This window comes from Sprattus sprattus (genome assembly GCF_963457725.1).
Source record: "Sprattus sprattus genome assembly, chromosome: 9".
Classification (NCBI taxonomy): domain Eukaryota; kingdom Metazoa; phylum Chordata; class Actinopteri; order Clupeiformes; family Clupeidae; genus Sprattus; species Sprattus sprattus.
Window position 1 is genome coordinate 7,756,459 of NC_137928.1, and position 15,835 is coordinate 7,772,293.

A 15,835-nucleotide genomic window follows, 5' to 3' on the forward strand; every position below is an offset into this window, starting at 1 on the left:
TCTGTTAACACCATCCACATACCACGCTGCCATTGTAGCTGTTGGTATCTCTCAGTTGTCCCAATTAAGGTTTCATTCACCTTGCCCTTCCTCCTTTACTATCCACTATATCTTTGTCAGATGTAAATGCTCATGTATATGTATGAGAAGGGATGCAGGCTTAATTTATATCTCATTTTCTATTTCCAACCCCTGATAAATAAACTTGGTATAAGCTTGTTTTTGTCCTTAACGTTTGGGTTGTAGAGGAAGAAGCCAAAGTCTTCTGTTGGCTGTATTCAGTGGCAGGTCAGGGCCTGGGCTGCTCTGTGGGCTGTTGCCTGTGCACTACATGCTGCTACTTAACCAGGGGATCCTCTGGATCCACAAGCAGAGACAGAGCTTCTATAGACGGGAGAGAGGCTGAGGACTGCTTTGGTGCAGAACACTGTGATTCCTTGTTGTTGTTGTTGTTGTTGTTGCCCCCCCCCCACACACACACACACACACACGCACACACACACACATTTCTAATCATCACTTAGCAGACTTTCAGAGTCGGGTTGGATGCTGGCCCCCTCCCGCTCTGTGCTCCCAATACTAACAAACAGCTTTTTGAAGTACGAGTGATTATAATGTGCTGAGAAAGGGATGGCTTTTCAGGAAGGGCCTCTTTTTGTATACAAGCCACTGGAGAGGCATTAGCCTAGATCCGTGTTGCCTCACTGATTAAGGATGAGAGGGACCTCTTCACATAGAGCATGTCAAATTCCCCATAGATTGCAGCGCACTGTTTTGGTCAATGTTATGTTTTGGTTGCCGTTTGAGATACAACTCATCCCTGAAATTAGATGGGATAAAAGACAACCGTCCGTGGTTTAGATATAAATATTGGAAATTAAAAATCAGATTAGAACATCAAGCCCATTAAATATAAAGTCTTGTTTTCACTAAAAAACACCCAGTGGCACAAAATAGGATAATTGGATATCTAACCATGCTTTTGGGTGTGCTTTGATTGTAAAAATAGAGGAGTTCACTACTTTAAAGTCTTAGCACTGCAGCAGTTCTGATCATAAGGCAGCACTTCATCATTCAACTGGTGCTACCAATTACCTTAAGCCATAATAATAATACACTCCTCCAGCGCTTGCCTTGCAATCATATGTTAGCTTTAGACAGGCCAGCGCGCCTGAACGTGACCCACATGTAGGAACCAGGTAAACTGCAGGCAGAGCACGTGATTTACCCTGAGTTGGAATCGCGCCTTCATCGATAAATCAGTGAGGTTGGGCCAAGGCAGAACTTTGCAGGTGCAAGGAAATAGCCCGCAGTTTTGAGATGGACCGTCAAACTTACACTGAACTACAGCTCAGATATAAACCCTATGATCTAGGTAAGAAACCTCGCTTATTTTCAAAATAAATCGACGAAAGAAATTCTTGCCCACTGACCAACTTCGAGGACCACCTGTGGCTTAAATAGACGTTAGCTTGTGCAGTCACCCAAATAGGAGATGTGTTTTTTTAAGAATTGGGAGAAGACAATGAAGAACAATTGTTGCTTATCAGTAGTACACTGTCTGGAAGTTTGTTGCACGAGAGTTAGCTCAAAGCGGCCATAGTTTACAGGTAACGTTAGGCATGGATCGCTGTAGTTGCACAATTACGTTCTCAAAGGTTTTGAGGTTGGCTTTATGGATAAAGGATAATGCATAATGTATGGTCAGATGAATCTCTAACTTATTCTTCACAAGTAAGCTTTTTTTTGTGTGTGTAATTTTTTAATACGTAGTACCTAACAATGTTGGATGGGATTTTCCTCCAGCTAATAAGAAGGTATTCACTGTTGTGATTCTGAGCCTGCTGAATGGGCTATATTTCACTTTATTTACAAAATGATTGTTTCAGTAGATAAATCATCAATCATCAAAGGCACGTCCATTTGGAGGCTGACTCTCTCCTATTTAACAGTCCTCAGACACACCAGTGTACCAAAAGGTAGCCTACCGACTGATTCCTGTGTTGTTTGATTAATGACTAGCGCTTGGCCAGTTTGTCCTTCACAGCGATTCAGGGGTTAATATTTTTCAGTCGAAGAAATATGACACAAATCGGCACGAAGCATAGCGCAATTTGTTTCTGTCTCACGCAAACCTTGCGATTATTGTGAAGAAATCACGGATATAGATGAACTTGACAGATTTATTGATTGGCTTTTGGAGGACTTGCAGAGATTACTCAACCCTTCAAGGCGATCTGGAAATATAAGTTAAATCTGCGTATTTGAGAGGTTTAGTGTTTTCAACGAACAAAGCTGGCTACGAAAACTTAAAAGTAGCCTACGTTTATAATTGGAATACTAAGATGACGAGGAAACAACGAGGTCATTAAAATTGATGGGAGTTGGATGAAAAGTGCAACTGTTCGATTGATTGTACAGGAACTAGGGTAATAACGACCGCAGTGCACATGGACTTGCTATCTGGGAAAGACACCAATGCATCATGTTGTTCTAATGGAATAATATCTCCACATTCTGGATAGGAATTATCCGTCTGTCTATTGTTCTACACATCTAAATATATGAGCGCATATCTTGGTGCCTCAACTGGACTCCAGTTTGACAGCGTTGGGACGCAATAACGACAATACAACAAGGATATCTAGATTAGATATTCCTACAGGTAAATAGGTAAACGTTTATGTCTATTGTATTCGAATAACGAGACTTATTCCAAGTCTTGCCTTTGAAATAACGCTTTTGGTGTAGGCATCACGTTCTTACACCTGTTGTTATTGAAATAGGTTTGTCCTTCGCATGGCTCACCGCCTGGCCATTAATGCTAAACTTCGAGTGGAAACCTTTGATTAATTCCAGCACTCTATCGAATGTACGTTTCTGTCGATTCTTGAATGGTCTATGAATGACATACGTTATATTGTGTTATTCGTTCTGTTATGTAATCGAAATTTTAATTTATTCTTCGAGGTGCGTAATTTTCACACATTGTGGAAACTACCATTTTTGACACGAATGTTCATACATGCGATATATTTTATCTGATTGTTTTTGTATTCATTTATTTAGTTCATGTTCAATGATAAATAATTGTCAATGTAGTCTAAAGGCTGTTACATTGCGTGGTATTATAAGGGAAATCAAATCTAAGTTACAACAGTTTTATTATGAACTTACTTTCTATATTGAGGCATTTTCCCTAAAAGTGCGCAACGTGATGCGTTTTAGTGAAGTACAACCTTGATGTGATGCTTTGTTTAAGTGCGGGATGCATGCAGGCAATATGGAAATGTTGTAACTCACATCTGTCAGGTGAAGCGGCCGCGCTGGCGCTGAGAGCGTTTGCTTACGGTAATGGGAGAGGGGAGAGGTGTGCGCGGCTGCTGTTAACAGGCTGAAGGATTCCGCTCTCACAAATCACTGAGGAGCACCTTGTGTCCAAGCAGCAGCCGGCGGTGCTGAGGGAGAGGGAGAGGGAGAGAGAAGGGGAGCTGTGCAGGGCTCTGCCACGGAGACTCTGTCTAATGAGCCTGCTGTTGCTGCCTACCCCTGCCTCATGTGAAGTGCAGGGCACCACAGAGTGAAGGGAGTCAGTGAGTGACTGGCGGACTGATTGAGTGAGGAGAAAGAGAGAAGGGGAGAGGAGCAGAGAGAGAGAGAGAGAGCGAAAGAGTTAGAGTGAATGACTACCTTATTCCTTATTACTGAAATATTAAACGCACGGATATCCGGCGCGGTCACCCGATGCTGCTTTGGGAAAAGCACAAATTCGGGAGGCAGTAGTCGGGCTGAGCCGCCCAGGGACAGCTTGCCTGCCTGCCTGCCTGCCTGCTGCTCACCGAGCCTCCGCGCCACTGTCTGATGGAGGTCACAGAGGATCCAGAGCCTCGGACGGAGGACGGGGAGGAGGGAGAGGGGCCGTGTCTCAGCGACAGCGGCGGCCAGGCAGTGAGCCCTCTGGAGGAGCCAGCCCCGCTGCAGTACCCCTCAGCCTGTGATCAGTATGGGTAAGCTGGAGCTGGAGCTGGAGCTGGAGCAGGAGCAGAGTGGTGCCAGAGCTGCACTCTCATCCCCACTGCTCGGGGACTAGAGGCAGCAGGCTGGTGGGTGTTGTGGCTGGGGGCTTTGTTTGTCTCCATGCTGTTGAGGGGCTGTGTTGTGTTTGTTCATGGAAATTGCTGCCAGGTGGCAGATAATGTCTGTTGACCCACTGATATGTCCAGTTTTTAAGGTGCTGCTGAGGGATGGGGATTATTCCTGAAACTGGGATAAGGAATGGTTGCCTCTCAAATGCTGTGACTGACTCTGGGCTGTGATAATATTTGTTTGTGTTTGACATGAGGTCAGCCCTGGTGCAAGCTCTCTTCTCAAGTGCTTTGTTAAGTTAACGATGTGGGGTAAGGGGGGTGGGGGGGGGATGGGGGTGTAACATTTCTGTGATGGAGGTTCTGTGGTATTGGAACACTGCCTTCCAAGCCTTTTATTGTGATTAGTTCTGTTTGGGAAATTTCAGTGTAGGTTTCTTGTGATGGTAAACAGCTGTTTTTTTTGTTTTGGCTCTCGAGTTATTTGTGGTTGGAGGTGATTTGGAAGGCAAGTGTGTGGAAGGTGTGCACAAAGTAGCGCCTGGCTTGTGCTGTTGTTGCTTTTCGTAAGACTGGAAACAGTGCTGGACCCTCACAGCACAAAGAGACAGATGGAGATCAATGTTTCCTTTCTCAGTCGGCTTCTGTCCTCAGAAATGGATTGATTTGGTTTCCTGCTGGTCCACCTGGATCTGTGGTTCTGCCTCTTTGTTGTTGAAAATGTTTTTCCTGTAATGACTATGAAGACCATAATGTGCAAAATGACCTTGAATGTTTTGTCCTCTTGTTCTGTATGTTCAATATGATAAACTATCCATCCAAGAAAGACAGTATTTTACCCTAGAAAACATTTAAATGTGTTTTCAATTCCAAAATTAAGTTGAGATTTGCAAATTGAGTTTACATAGCTTGACAGTTGTTAAATAGACACTATTTTGTGTATATTGTCTGTGTGTGTTAGACTTCAAAGCAAGACGCCCAAGTAATTCATTCATAATTCCCATACTTGCTCTTCTCACTAAATATGCTTAATTTGTGGTACTGCCACACTAGTCTAGTTAGGAAGTTAAACCATTCCTGCCACGTTGGGATGGTCTTGTGTGTAAACGCACCGCCACACAGTTCAGTTAACAGGGAGCAGCCAAAGTGGCACAGTCACACCCAGACTTTAGAGTTCTGCAGATGCAGTTCCACACACTCCCCTGCTCAGGGTGTGCAGTGGCTTTGGCTGCTAGAGGTGAAATAAATGCCTTGCGGAAGGGTAACAAGTCACCCTCACAGGTTCTCTATTTTACACCTGTAGGCTTACATTTCCCCCATGATGCATCACATTTTTGGGATGAATGCACAGCTTACACATGGTATTTATGGGCAGGTCATATAGTGCATTTGCTTTTTTTTTAAAGCTTTTTTTAAAAAGTAGATACTATGTATTGATGAGATATTGCAAAAAAAAAATCACACATTGGTGTGAGCTTCAGACAAAAAGAGTATCATTATTTCTCTGAATGTGGAGTGAACAAGGATTGGAAGTCAATTGTGGTGCTGTAGCAATCCATTGAAACTACCTGAACACATTTGAGGTGAGATGTTGTGGTCTCTCTGTGTCGGATTTGTCACGTCATGGATTCGCACCAACACAGCGTCCTGGACCGCATGCAGGGCTGTTCATAGTGGACTCAAGTGTTACTGTAGATCTCACCAGGTGGCTTTTATACTCAAGAGTAAATGTCCTCTGGCGTTACAGTCGGCAAGGCTAGCTGCGCTTCTTGGAAGTGTTGTTTGTGATGAGGACGCATGTGTAAACGACCAGCATCAGGCATAAATGAGGTCTCGCCTATTTGCATCACGTTTTGCTTACATAACAAACTACATTTGGTGGAGTGCATGGTGATATAGAGGGATGCTTTGGTTCTGATGTAGATATCATTATTCACAGGTTAGAGCCTCCCATGCGAAGAAGAAAATGCATTTTTAATGTGTTTAGCATACTGTGTGGAAATAGAAAACAAATATCTGTCTGCAGACCTATTTTTTCTTGTAAATAGAATGCTTCAGATTTGCTACAATAAAGTAATTCTGAAGGCTTGATTCATGTTCTGAAAGCATTTTTCCAATATTCATGTGCAGTTGAATTTCAATTTTAGATGATGGATTTTTACACCCTGTAAATATCAATAAATACATGAAAACTCTTCAAAGAATCATGATGCACAAAATCATGATGCATGAAACATATCCTTTCACGCTTCCTTAAGAACCGCATAAAATCTAAACCTCACCTTTAAATGTAGTCCCTTGAATCTGATAGAAACTCAGTTCAGTTTTACAGCTAGGTCCTCAGGCTGCCTACACCTTGTGTAGGGTTTTATGTACCCTCCACCCTGTTAGTTCCCCAGCAGCCTCGGCTGTTTTGGTGGGGAGCAGCCTGCAATCAGCCCAGTGTCCTTCACCTGAATGCACGCCAGCCTGGAGCCCGCTGGCACTTGGCACGCTCTCCCGTGGCACTGTAGCGCATCTCTGTCTGATGGGCACGCTGTCTGTGGTAGTGCCCTCCTGGATGTGTCCGCACGTACTCCCAATCTCAGACTCATTCGAGTGTGTGCTCGGACCTCTGGCCCCCCTCACACTGGCCTCTCCTGTGGGCAGCACCGCCTGCCTGGCTGCCCTGGCCTGGCCTGCTTCCCCACCGCTGGACCACCAGCCTATCCCCATGTTTATGTGTGTTCTCCAAAGAGAGTACACACACACATTTGTACATTTATTCACATTCCCCCACACAGGCACGCCCATACATTAAGTTAGACGGTAAGAACTGTAATAAGTGATGCTTAAGATACCATCAGTTGAGGCGGATATGACCATGTTCCTGTCTCATGTTCTGCCCTGTGGGTCTCTCCTCCCTAGAGGACCTCTGAATCTGAACTTCCAACACCGGGAGATTAGGCCCCTACAACATTTTGGGGGTAAACAGGCCCCCCCATCACTGAAAAGAATCACAAGTTCGGTTTCACCTCCCCTTTGCAGAGCTCACAATCAATCAACAACCTTGTCACATTATTCCACAAAATTGTTGAAACTCAAGCAGGAATACTCCAGAAGCAACAAACAACCAACGGTGTGGGTATTTTGCACACCTGTGCAATTACTTGATCGTTGTGCTAGGATGTGAATTAGATAAAGCATTGGAACCATGCACACAGCAAGTTAATTACAGCAGCCCTCTGTGGAACATGCCACTTTATCAACAGTAGAAATGACAAGACACAGAGGTAGACTCAAGCAAAGAGCCACCAGGCTTCAAAACCGACACAAAATGCTTGAAAATGCATGGTTATTTGTCCAATAACTACAGCATCTGAAACAGACCTTCAGCGCCCCAGGGAACAAATTGCCCCTGCTGACCCTGCCTCATCCTGGGGAAAGTAAATAAGTATTCCAGCTGAAAATGGCCATTAAAGTAAGAAACCAAGATGTATGTTTCTTTGTCTCACCAGGTTTTTGTCTTTTGTCTCTTAATCTTAATCATCTAACACACAAGTTGCTGATAAACTGCGTGTTGTCTGCCCTTCAGGGTATTACTATATTTATCAGTAGATAGCCTGCTGTTGCATTGTTAATTAATAATGTTTATTCATATCACTATTATGTGCTAAGACTAGTCACATTATTATTATTATTATTATTATTATTATTATTATTATCCTTTTTTGTGTTACAAAAGTACTACTACTACAGGACTCTAAAGGCAGTATCAACCTCATTAACTCCAATTCTTTGCCTTGTTGCGGCATTCTATCTTATTACACGGCTCTTCTTAATGCTGTAGAATGCTCCATTCACTTGAATGGGGCTTCCCAACGTTCTGCGGTCCGTTATTAACCGATTCCACAGATGCCAGGCTAGATAGAGATGTGGCAACGACAGGAGCGAATGAATGAAATTAGCCTCCTGGACTGTGGAACAACCATTTAATGCAAATGGCATTGATTGTTGTACTGATGAAAGCAGGCATTTGTAGGTCGATACAGGGTTGCACCTGATTGGTGATGGTATTGAGATATCCTGTGGCAGTCAAGCAAGAGTCTGAAGCTGCAAAAATACACCAGACATGACACCACACTTTATCCAGCGATACCTTTGATAGAGTAAGCACAGTGATTGTTGACTTCAGTGTGCCATTATTCTTCAGCCTGAAAGAGTGTGGACTGAAATGTCAGGATGAGACTTAACAACTCTTTCACCCTTTATATACCACAGTACCTGATAAAGAAATGTGAAACTTTCCAGTATTGTCTTTGGCTGTCTAGGGTTCCCTAATCCACAGTTATCTTAGTCAAAGTCATTTTAAGGAATTACCCAAGATGATTGATGAGTGAGGGCATCTTACATCGTCTGATATGTGTCCTTTTGACATAACTGCTGCTGAACTTCCTGTGATCCGCCGTGTCTCAGTCACTCATCTTTGTCTTGCCTGTGATAACAGGACGTCCCCTTAGGGAAAACCTTACAGAGACATCCATAACCCTATTGAGTGTGAAAAGCTTGTCAGGGCACATCAGTGTCCTCCAAGTGTAAGTCATGTTACCGTTATTTGTCTCAACTACACACCAGGGTTATTTTCCTAGACTCAAACTAAAACTAAGAAGAAAACGAATGGTTTTGAAACATTTTCACCTGAATAAAATGATTTACCAGAAGAAAATGTCAAACTAAACAAAACTAATAATGATTCCTTTAAAACAAATACAAATAAAGCAAGAAAAAACATTTAAAAAAGATTGTCGTTATCCCTTCAAGGCTGCAGGTGCCATATCCATTCAAAGCCCCAAATTCTGTGTACAATGTGCAGCTATAACCGAAAACCTTAACATGGCAATATAGCGTGTCTGGACCTAGACTTGCTATCTAATGGAAGTAGGCTGTATTTTAAAGTGAAGAAGTCAGATATGTCATGGAGGAAACGTGGGAGCTGTAGCCTTTGGGGCTATTTCCAATGTATTAGAGAAAGCGGTACAAACGAACGCATGGTTAATTCAGGTAAATGCATAGTGGTATGGAAATTGAAGGGAAAATCACCCCCAATCATCAAGTTACCATCGACGGGAATACACATTATCCATGGAAAAGGATATAGCGAGACAGCATGAGTGACCAACGTAATGTTTTAAACAACCTGCAAGTTGTGAGTGTTTTGGGGATTTTACATTGGACTTCGTTTCCTTAAAGTGTTGTTGACCAACCACCGTCGTAACCGTGGAGTAGTTTGTACCATATGCTAGTTGTTCAACAAACACACCCCTGGTAGGGTTGACCATGGAAACCAATGTCATATTGTTTACCTGAAGTAAACTCTTTAAATATTTAATTGTGTTTTTCCTTGTTTGTGTATTAAAGGTGCAGATCATGCTTCTAATCACATACATCAAATTCAGCTTATTGCTTCTCATGGTCCCCAAGAACTCCAGTGTCACTTCAGTGTTTGTGCTCAAAAAGACTCTGTTGGTCGTAAACAGTCCTGGCTCTTCAAACGAGAAACAAACTTAGTGGCTCTCATAGTGGCATAGTGGAAATTCTGACTGATTACATATATGTATGGAGAATGGTGAGGTGATTGCCATACATCCCCAGACTAGTTGAGAATTCAAAAGGTGCATAGTTTATTTTGGGAGTTGGGGGAAAAAAGCTGTGAAATTGTTCAACAACCTGTTTGTACCCAAAGAAGCAAAGCTGTGTAAGTCTATTTTTATTTTTTTTTAATGCACAATATGTATTTTTAGTTTTTTTACATACTATTACATACTGAACATATTATCAACATAAAAAGAAATTTGATTTTCATTTTGAAATTATAACTTTGCTTTACATATCTTATTCTCAGTCTGAAGGGAAATCATTGAGGAGGATATATCCTGTGAAGCTATGAACCAATTAACATGAAACCAAACATACCACAAGACAGTTGATTTCTGAGGGCACAGAACACTGTTACCTTCTCTTTTCCTGAGGAAAAAGCCTGCCGGGCAGTTGTCACCTAGTCACAGAATAGGAAGACAAATGAATGCTGCTTACAGCCATATATCTACATGTTGTTTTGTAGAATCTATCACTTCAGTGCATATCCCTTTGGGATGGCATGTATGCCCTCACACAAGCAGAACCTGAAAAATGAAGGGTGATCTGTGATGTTGATAGTCATGCGAGATGCTAGAATCTGATGCAAGCCCATGACAAATGCATCAAACTTGCTGAACCGCCCTCTTTTAAGATTCAGCTGGCGTTTCAATAGGCGTGTGAATATTGATGCTTCTTTGATTCAAGAGGCGGAATCTTGTCACCTTCATTTTTTTGGTCAGAGCAAGGTTAGATTGAGAGTGGGAATCAATACATCTCATCCACTATGTTGTCGTGTCATGTATGTAACCCTCAGGGTTCTTGATTAAATATTTGATGAAGGGGAAAACATCTTCCTGTATGCATTTTTTTTCTGCATTATAAGAATCGTAGGTTAGTTGGATATGATGTTGTGGTGTCTTTAACAGATAGTGCTTTTGTTTTTATTTGCTGGTGTCGTTAGCAAACCTTCTTTCATTTTCAACTGAATTGAAAAAAACCTACAGAACAATACATTCATTTGACTCTCACTGGTTCCATGCCATGCATTATGTTAACTAAGTATGTGAACTCCATGACACGTGTGTTTTATAATTGCCATGTAGAATGGTATTCACCAGAGGCTGATTCTGCAGATGAAAACATTCAGATTGTTCAGATGATGTTCAGTGCTGTGTTCAGTGCTGTGTACCTTACATTTCACACAGTGAGGCACGGTCACTGCAATGCTTAAGTCAGCTGGGATCATTTATTAAAATTAAGCCTATTTGGGTATATTTTGGGCATATTCGATTAGTGTATAGCTCATTTGCATATTCAAATTAATTTTCAAAGAAACTTGTAATACAAACATTTTTACTTTTCATGGGTGCTTTCATCGTGTAAAGTTTTAAGTTAAGTTAAGGGGAAAACAAATACATTTTTGAGGTGTATTTTTACCATGCATTATAAGCACACATCTCGGATTGATGAGAATTAAACATATTTCCTCAACTAGGATTTCTAAGGACTTTTAGTATGTTGTTCTGGACACCTTATAGAAATGCTGAAACAAATTCTTTTACAATTAATTCTATTTTTGGCCCCAAAATGTTCTATTTTGCCTGGACTATTAGGTCGCAGAGATGTTCCTCATGATTTGACCCTGACTGCCTCTCCCTTGTCCTCTTCCTCTGTCTCTGCCTCAGAGAGAAGATGCCGTTCCACCATGTGACTGCAGGCCTGCTGTACAAGGGGAACTACCTGAGCCGCTCTCTGTCGGACAGGAGCGACACCGACCAGCTGGCCAACATCTCTGTGGAGGAGCTTGACGGTAAGGCCCAGCTCCGTAGCACTCTCCAGTCTAATCACCCAACACCCAGCAAGCAAGCCTCCATGGGCCCCATGCAGGCAGGCTGAGGGCACTGTGGGCTAGGGCCAGCCTACACCAATCCTACACAGGCCCTGCATGGGCAGCCCTCAAAGGGCCCTTGTGCCAGCCCTAAGGGGGCCAGTACAGGGCCTGTGGAGGCTTGCTTGCTGGGCACACACACGGGGCTTAGCAGTGAAGCCTCTCTAGCACATCTGATGACCGCTAGCCTTTTGCTACTTTATATAATCCCATTTAGCCCCATTGTACAGGGGTGGATATAGATCCATCTAGAGCCTCGTGTTAAACTCTTTGTCTGGCTTAATGGACTTTTGTGAAAGATTGTCTATCAGTAGGCTGAGTAATATTACAACAGATATTTTAGCTCAGATATTCGGCGCCCATAAAAAATCACAGCGCTGACCCGCTATGCTTCCGGCATAAATACTTGTTTGCTCTGTTGTGTTCACATAAGTCACCAAGCTGGGTTGACTGATTTGCTGATCAATATTGGCCGCTGGAGTCAGCATTAAGAGCCTCTTTTCAGGGGAACACAATGTCGACATTAATCTAATGATGAAACATGCATATTGCCAGCGGCAGAGTAACTATAATAATAATATGTTAGAATAATCCATCTTTGTACTAGTGTAGTTATAGTGCTTCTGCTGGGACCATGACTTAAGGCGGTAGCATGGTGACGTTGATGAAGCAACACGGAAAGGAAAGCACTCTATGATTTACACAGAGTGAATTATGGAAATGATTATCATTTGTTATCCTAATTTACTGTTTGCATTGAGGCGCTTTTATTATGCATCGGCTTGGAACATATGTGCCTTTTTGTCTGGAGGCTATGAATTCATGTTTGAATTCCTCCGAAACAATGCAAACAAATGTACAATGCAATAGCGGGAACTGGTTGTCCAACCCTACCAGTGTAGCCTGTTAAAAGACCTTAATTTAGTTCTATTGTATGTGTGTGCTCAGTGGGATTTTCTCATTACATTCCCAGGGCTGTATATCGCACAGCTCTCTCCCTACAGGATGATAGTTATTTCTGTGTTTTTCTCAGAGGGGGAAGTCTGAAATGGCAGGTTGGCTGCGCCACCATTACATAATGAGTGACAGATCTCACACTAAAACACCTGCACCTGATTGCGAGAATGCATTATGATGCCAGAACCTGCAGCAGTTTTTGCGATGTACTGCTGAGCGCTAAACGGCCATTAGCTGTACTTTTTCGTCGTACTTCATATGCCGAGTTATTTCCCTTCGGTTTGCTTTGGCATTTTGGGCATTTTTATGCTGTATCGACTTTGCTTTGTTTGAATCATTGATGTTTCTTTCTTCCTGGCAAAGCTCTGAAAGGAGTGGAATTGGGACATTGGGACATTGTTTTGTTTGCGAAAATCTCAAGGATGGAAAGAAATACAACATGTTTGTTTGATGCTTACGTTCGAAACACACTTCAATCCCCACATGTAATGACGGAGGACCCGCAGTCTCTGATGATGCAAATGTGTTTATTCATGAGTCAGTCGCTTCCATAGACACGAATAAATGGAAATGCCTTTGATGTCGCTCAGCCCCTCCACTGAAATAAAAAAGAAAGACTCTTTGTATGGTTGAATGACGTTGCCTGAAATTGTTGGATCCTGATGTTATGGAGGGCTTACCGGAACCTTCTTTGTGTATTTGCCTGACGCTTGTGACTCATGTCTCCACACAAGATGCGTTTGCAAATTTAAAAGTAAATGCGGGTCGTCTCCTCCGGATCCCTCTGGATGTGTGCATTATGTCACGCTCCACTACTACTAAATGGAAGCATCACAGCGGGTGATTGACAAGTAATGGACGGCATGCTATGGAGAACACATCTAGCCAGGGGGGCTGTCTGTCATTTTTGTCATCCTCTGCTCTCTATGATTGGATATCGAGGCTAAAAAACCACAGACAGCCCAGCACAGGGTAATATTTCTGCAGTTCTGTGGCCACCATCATTTTCACATTTGTCTGTGTGGTCAGTAATTAGTAACTTTCCCCTTCTGCCACTCAACCCTTCCCCTTCCCCCTTTCCCCCCGTCCCACCTTCCTGTCTCCACCCGGCCGACCTCAAGCAGATGGGTCCCCCCTTATGTGCCGTGGTTCTGCTTAAGGTTTCTTCCTGCCAAACAGGGAGTTTTTCCTTGCCCCTGTTGCCGTTGTGCATGCACTAAGGGGGTTTAGGCTCTGGGCTCTGTTAAGCGCCTAGAGGCAATTGTATTGTTATGGCGCTATACAAATAAAATTGAATTGAATTGAAAAATTAATTATTCCACCCATTGATTCTAAGGCGACCGTCCTCCATTAAGCATGTAGTGAATCTGTAGATGGCACTGGATGTTTTTAATGCTTACAGAGAGTTGAGTCCCTGCGGTCTTCACTGGCACTCAGGTGGAGTTAAACTTGCGCGCCACCCGCCCCAAATCATTATTCGGTGTTCAGCGGTGTACCCAAGTGTGCCGCGCAGTCACAATGTTTTCAGGAAAAAGTGACATTCCGCATCTAAGACCGCCCTGGCTGCATCCGCCATCGCCTGCCCTCCTCCTCCTATCCCCTCCACGCCTCCTCTCTTTCTCGTCTCTCCTTCTCTCCCCTCCACGCCTCCTCTCTTCTCGTCTCTCCCCTCCACGCCTCCTCTCTTCTCGTCTCTCCCCTCCACGCCTCTTCTCTTCTCGTCTCTCTTCCTCTCCCCAAGGCGCTGCTATGAAATATGCATCTGTAGCAAAGAGCTGAACAGAACAGACTGACTGCCTTCCGTTCTGGCTCAGACTACTCCTCAGTGAGAGCCAAAGTCACAGTTAAGAAGAAGGACAGGGGACCTGTGCCGGAGCTGTTGGCTATAAGGCACAAAAAATCTCTGCCCTACTGACAGATATACCCACACCTCAGTCACTCTCTCTCTCTCTCTCTCTCTCTCTCTCTCTCTCTCTCTCTCTCTCTCTCTCTCTCTCTCTCTCTCTCTCTCTCTCTCTGTTATTTACTCTCATTCCCTCTCTCTCTCTCACATTCCCTCTCTCTATTTCTCTGTCATTTACTCTCATTCCCTCTCTCTCTCTCTCATTCCCTCTCTCTCCCTCTCCCTCTCTCTCTCTCTCTCTCCCTCTCCCTCTCTCTCTCTCTCATTCCCTCCATCTCTCTCTCTCTCTGTAATTTACTCTGACCTCTCTCCCTGCTGTTATGCTCTACTGACCAGAAATGAGGAGCATGAAGGAGAACAGAGAATTTTAGGTCAACAATAGAGTGAGGGAGAGAGAGAGGGAGGGAGAGAGAGAGAGAGAGAGAGGGAGAGATTGAGGGAGGGAGAGGGAGGGAGAGATTGAGGGAGGGAGAGAGGGAGGGAGCGAGAGTGAGAGAGAGAGAGGTGCTGATGTTGTTAAGCGAAGGTAATGTTGCTTAGTGGAGTAAAAGGGTTTGTTTGAAAACATGGCCCTGACTCTGTGTGTAATGAACCAGGTGCAACGAAAGACTGGCACACTGTATATCAGTGGTGTAGTCAAGGGTATACGCAGGTATACGGAGTATGCCCACTTATTTTTCTGTCAGCATTGCGTATACCCACTTCTCAAAACAGGGCGTTTATCCTGTGCTGTATGGGCTGCTTAAAAAAAATAAGAGTATGCCCACTTCTCCAGGGACCACTACACCACTGAACTAGGGTTTGTTTGAAAACATGGCCCTTACTCTGTGTGTAATGAACCAGGTGCAACGAAAGACTGGCACACTGAAACTATATGCTTGTTTTCTGTTCTCTTGGCAGAGATTCGAGAGGCTTTTAAAGTGCTGGACCGCGATGGGAACGGGTTCATCTCCAAGCAGGAGCTGGGCATGGCCATGCGCTCGCTGGGGTACATGCCCAGTGAAGTGGAGCTGGCCATCATCATGCAGCGACTAGACATGGACGGTGAGTCATCCTCTCGCACCTCATCCCCCCCCACGCCCTCACCCAAACAGACACACCCAAACAATCATACCCACGCTCACAAATACACACACCCAAGGACATTCACCGAAAAACACGTGCGCCCAAACACACAAACTCAAACACCCTCATCTAAACTCGCAGCCAGACACACATAACCCAACACACACACCCAGACACACACACACGCAACCCAACACATACACGTAACCACACAGGCCTGACAAAATGCACCTAAACACACAAGCACATCTACACAAATGCACTCAACCACACACTTATACCCAAACACTCTGGGAGCTCTCCCACATTTAATACACTTTA

At 43.7% G+C, this 15,835-nt stretch overlaps 1 protein-coding gene across 1 annotated transcript in view; it reads left to right on the forward strand.

The window, feature by feature from the left end:
- Positions 1-3,861: 3,861 nt before the first annotated feature.
- Positions 3,862-15,835, forward strand: part of caln1 (calneuron 1) — a gene marked incomplete at both ends in the record, with an annotated part of 47,032 nt that continues 35,058 nt past the window's right edge. The window contains 3 exons of the mRNA XM_080844321.1: positions 3,862-4,007; positions 11,387-11,511; positions 15,350-15,493. Coding sequence (XP_080700447.1) covers positions 3,862-4,007; positions 11,387-11,511; positions 15,350-15,493 — 415 coding nt within the window. The remainder of the gene's footprint in view (positions 4,008-11,386; positions 11,512-15,349; positions 15,494-15,835) is intronic.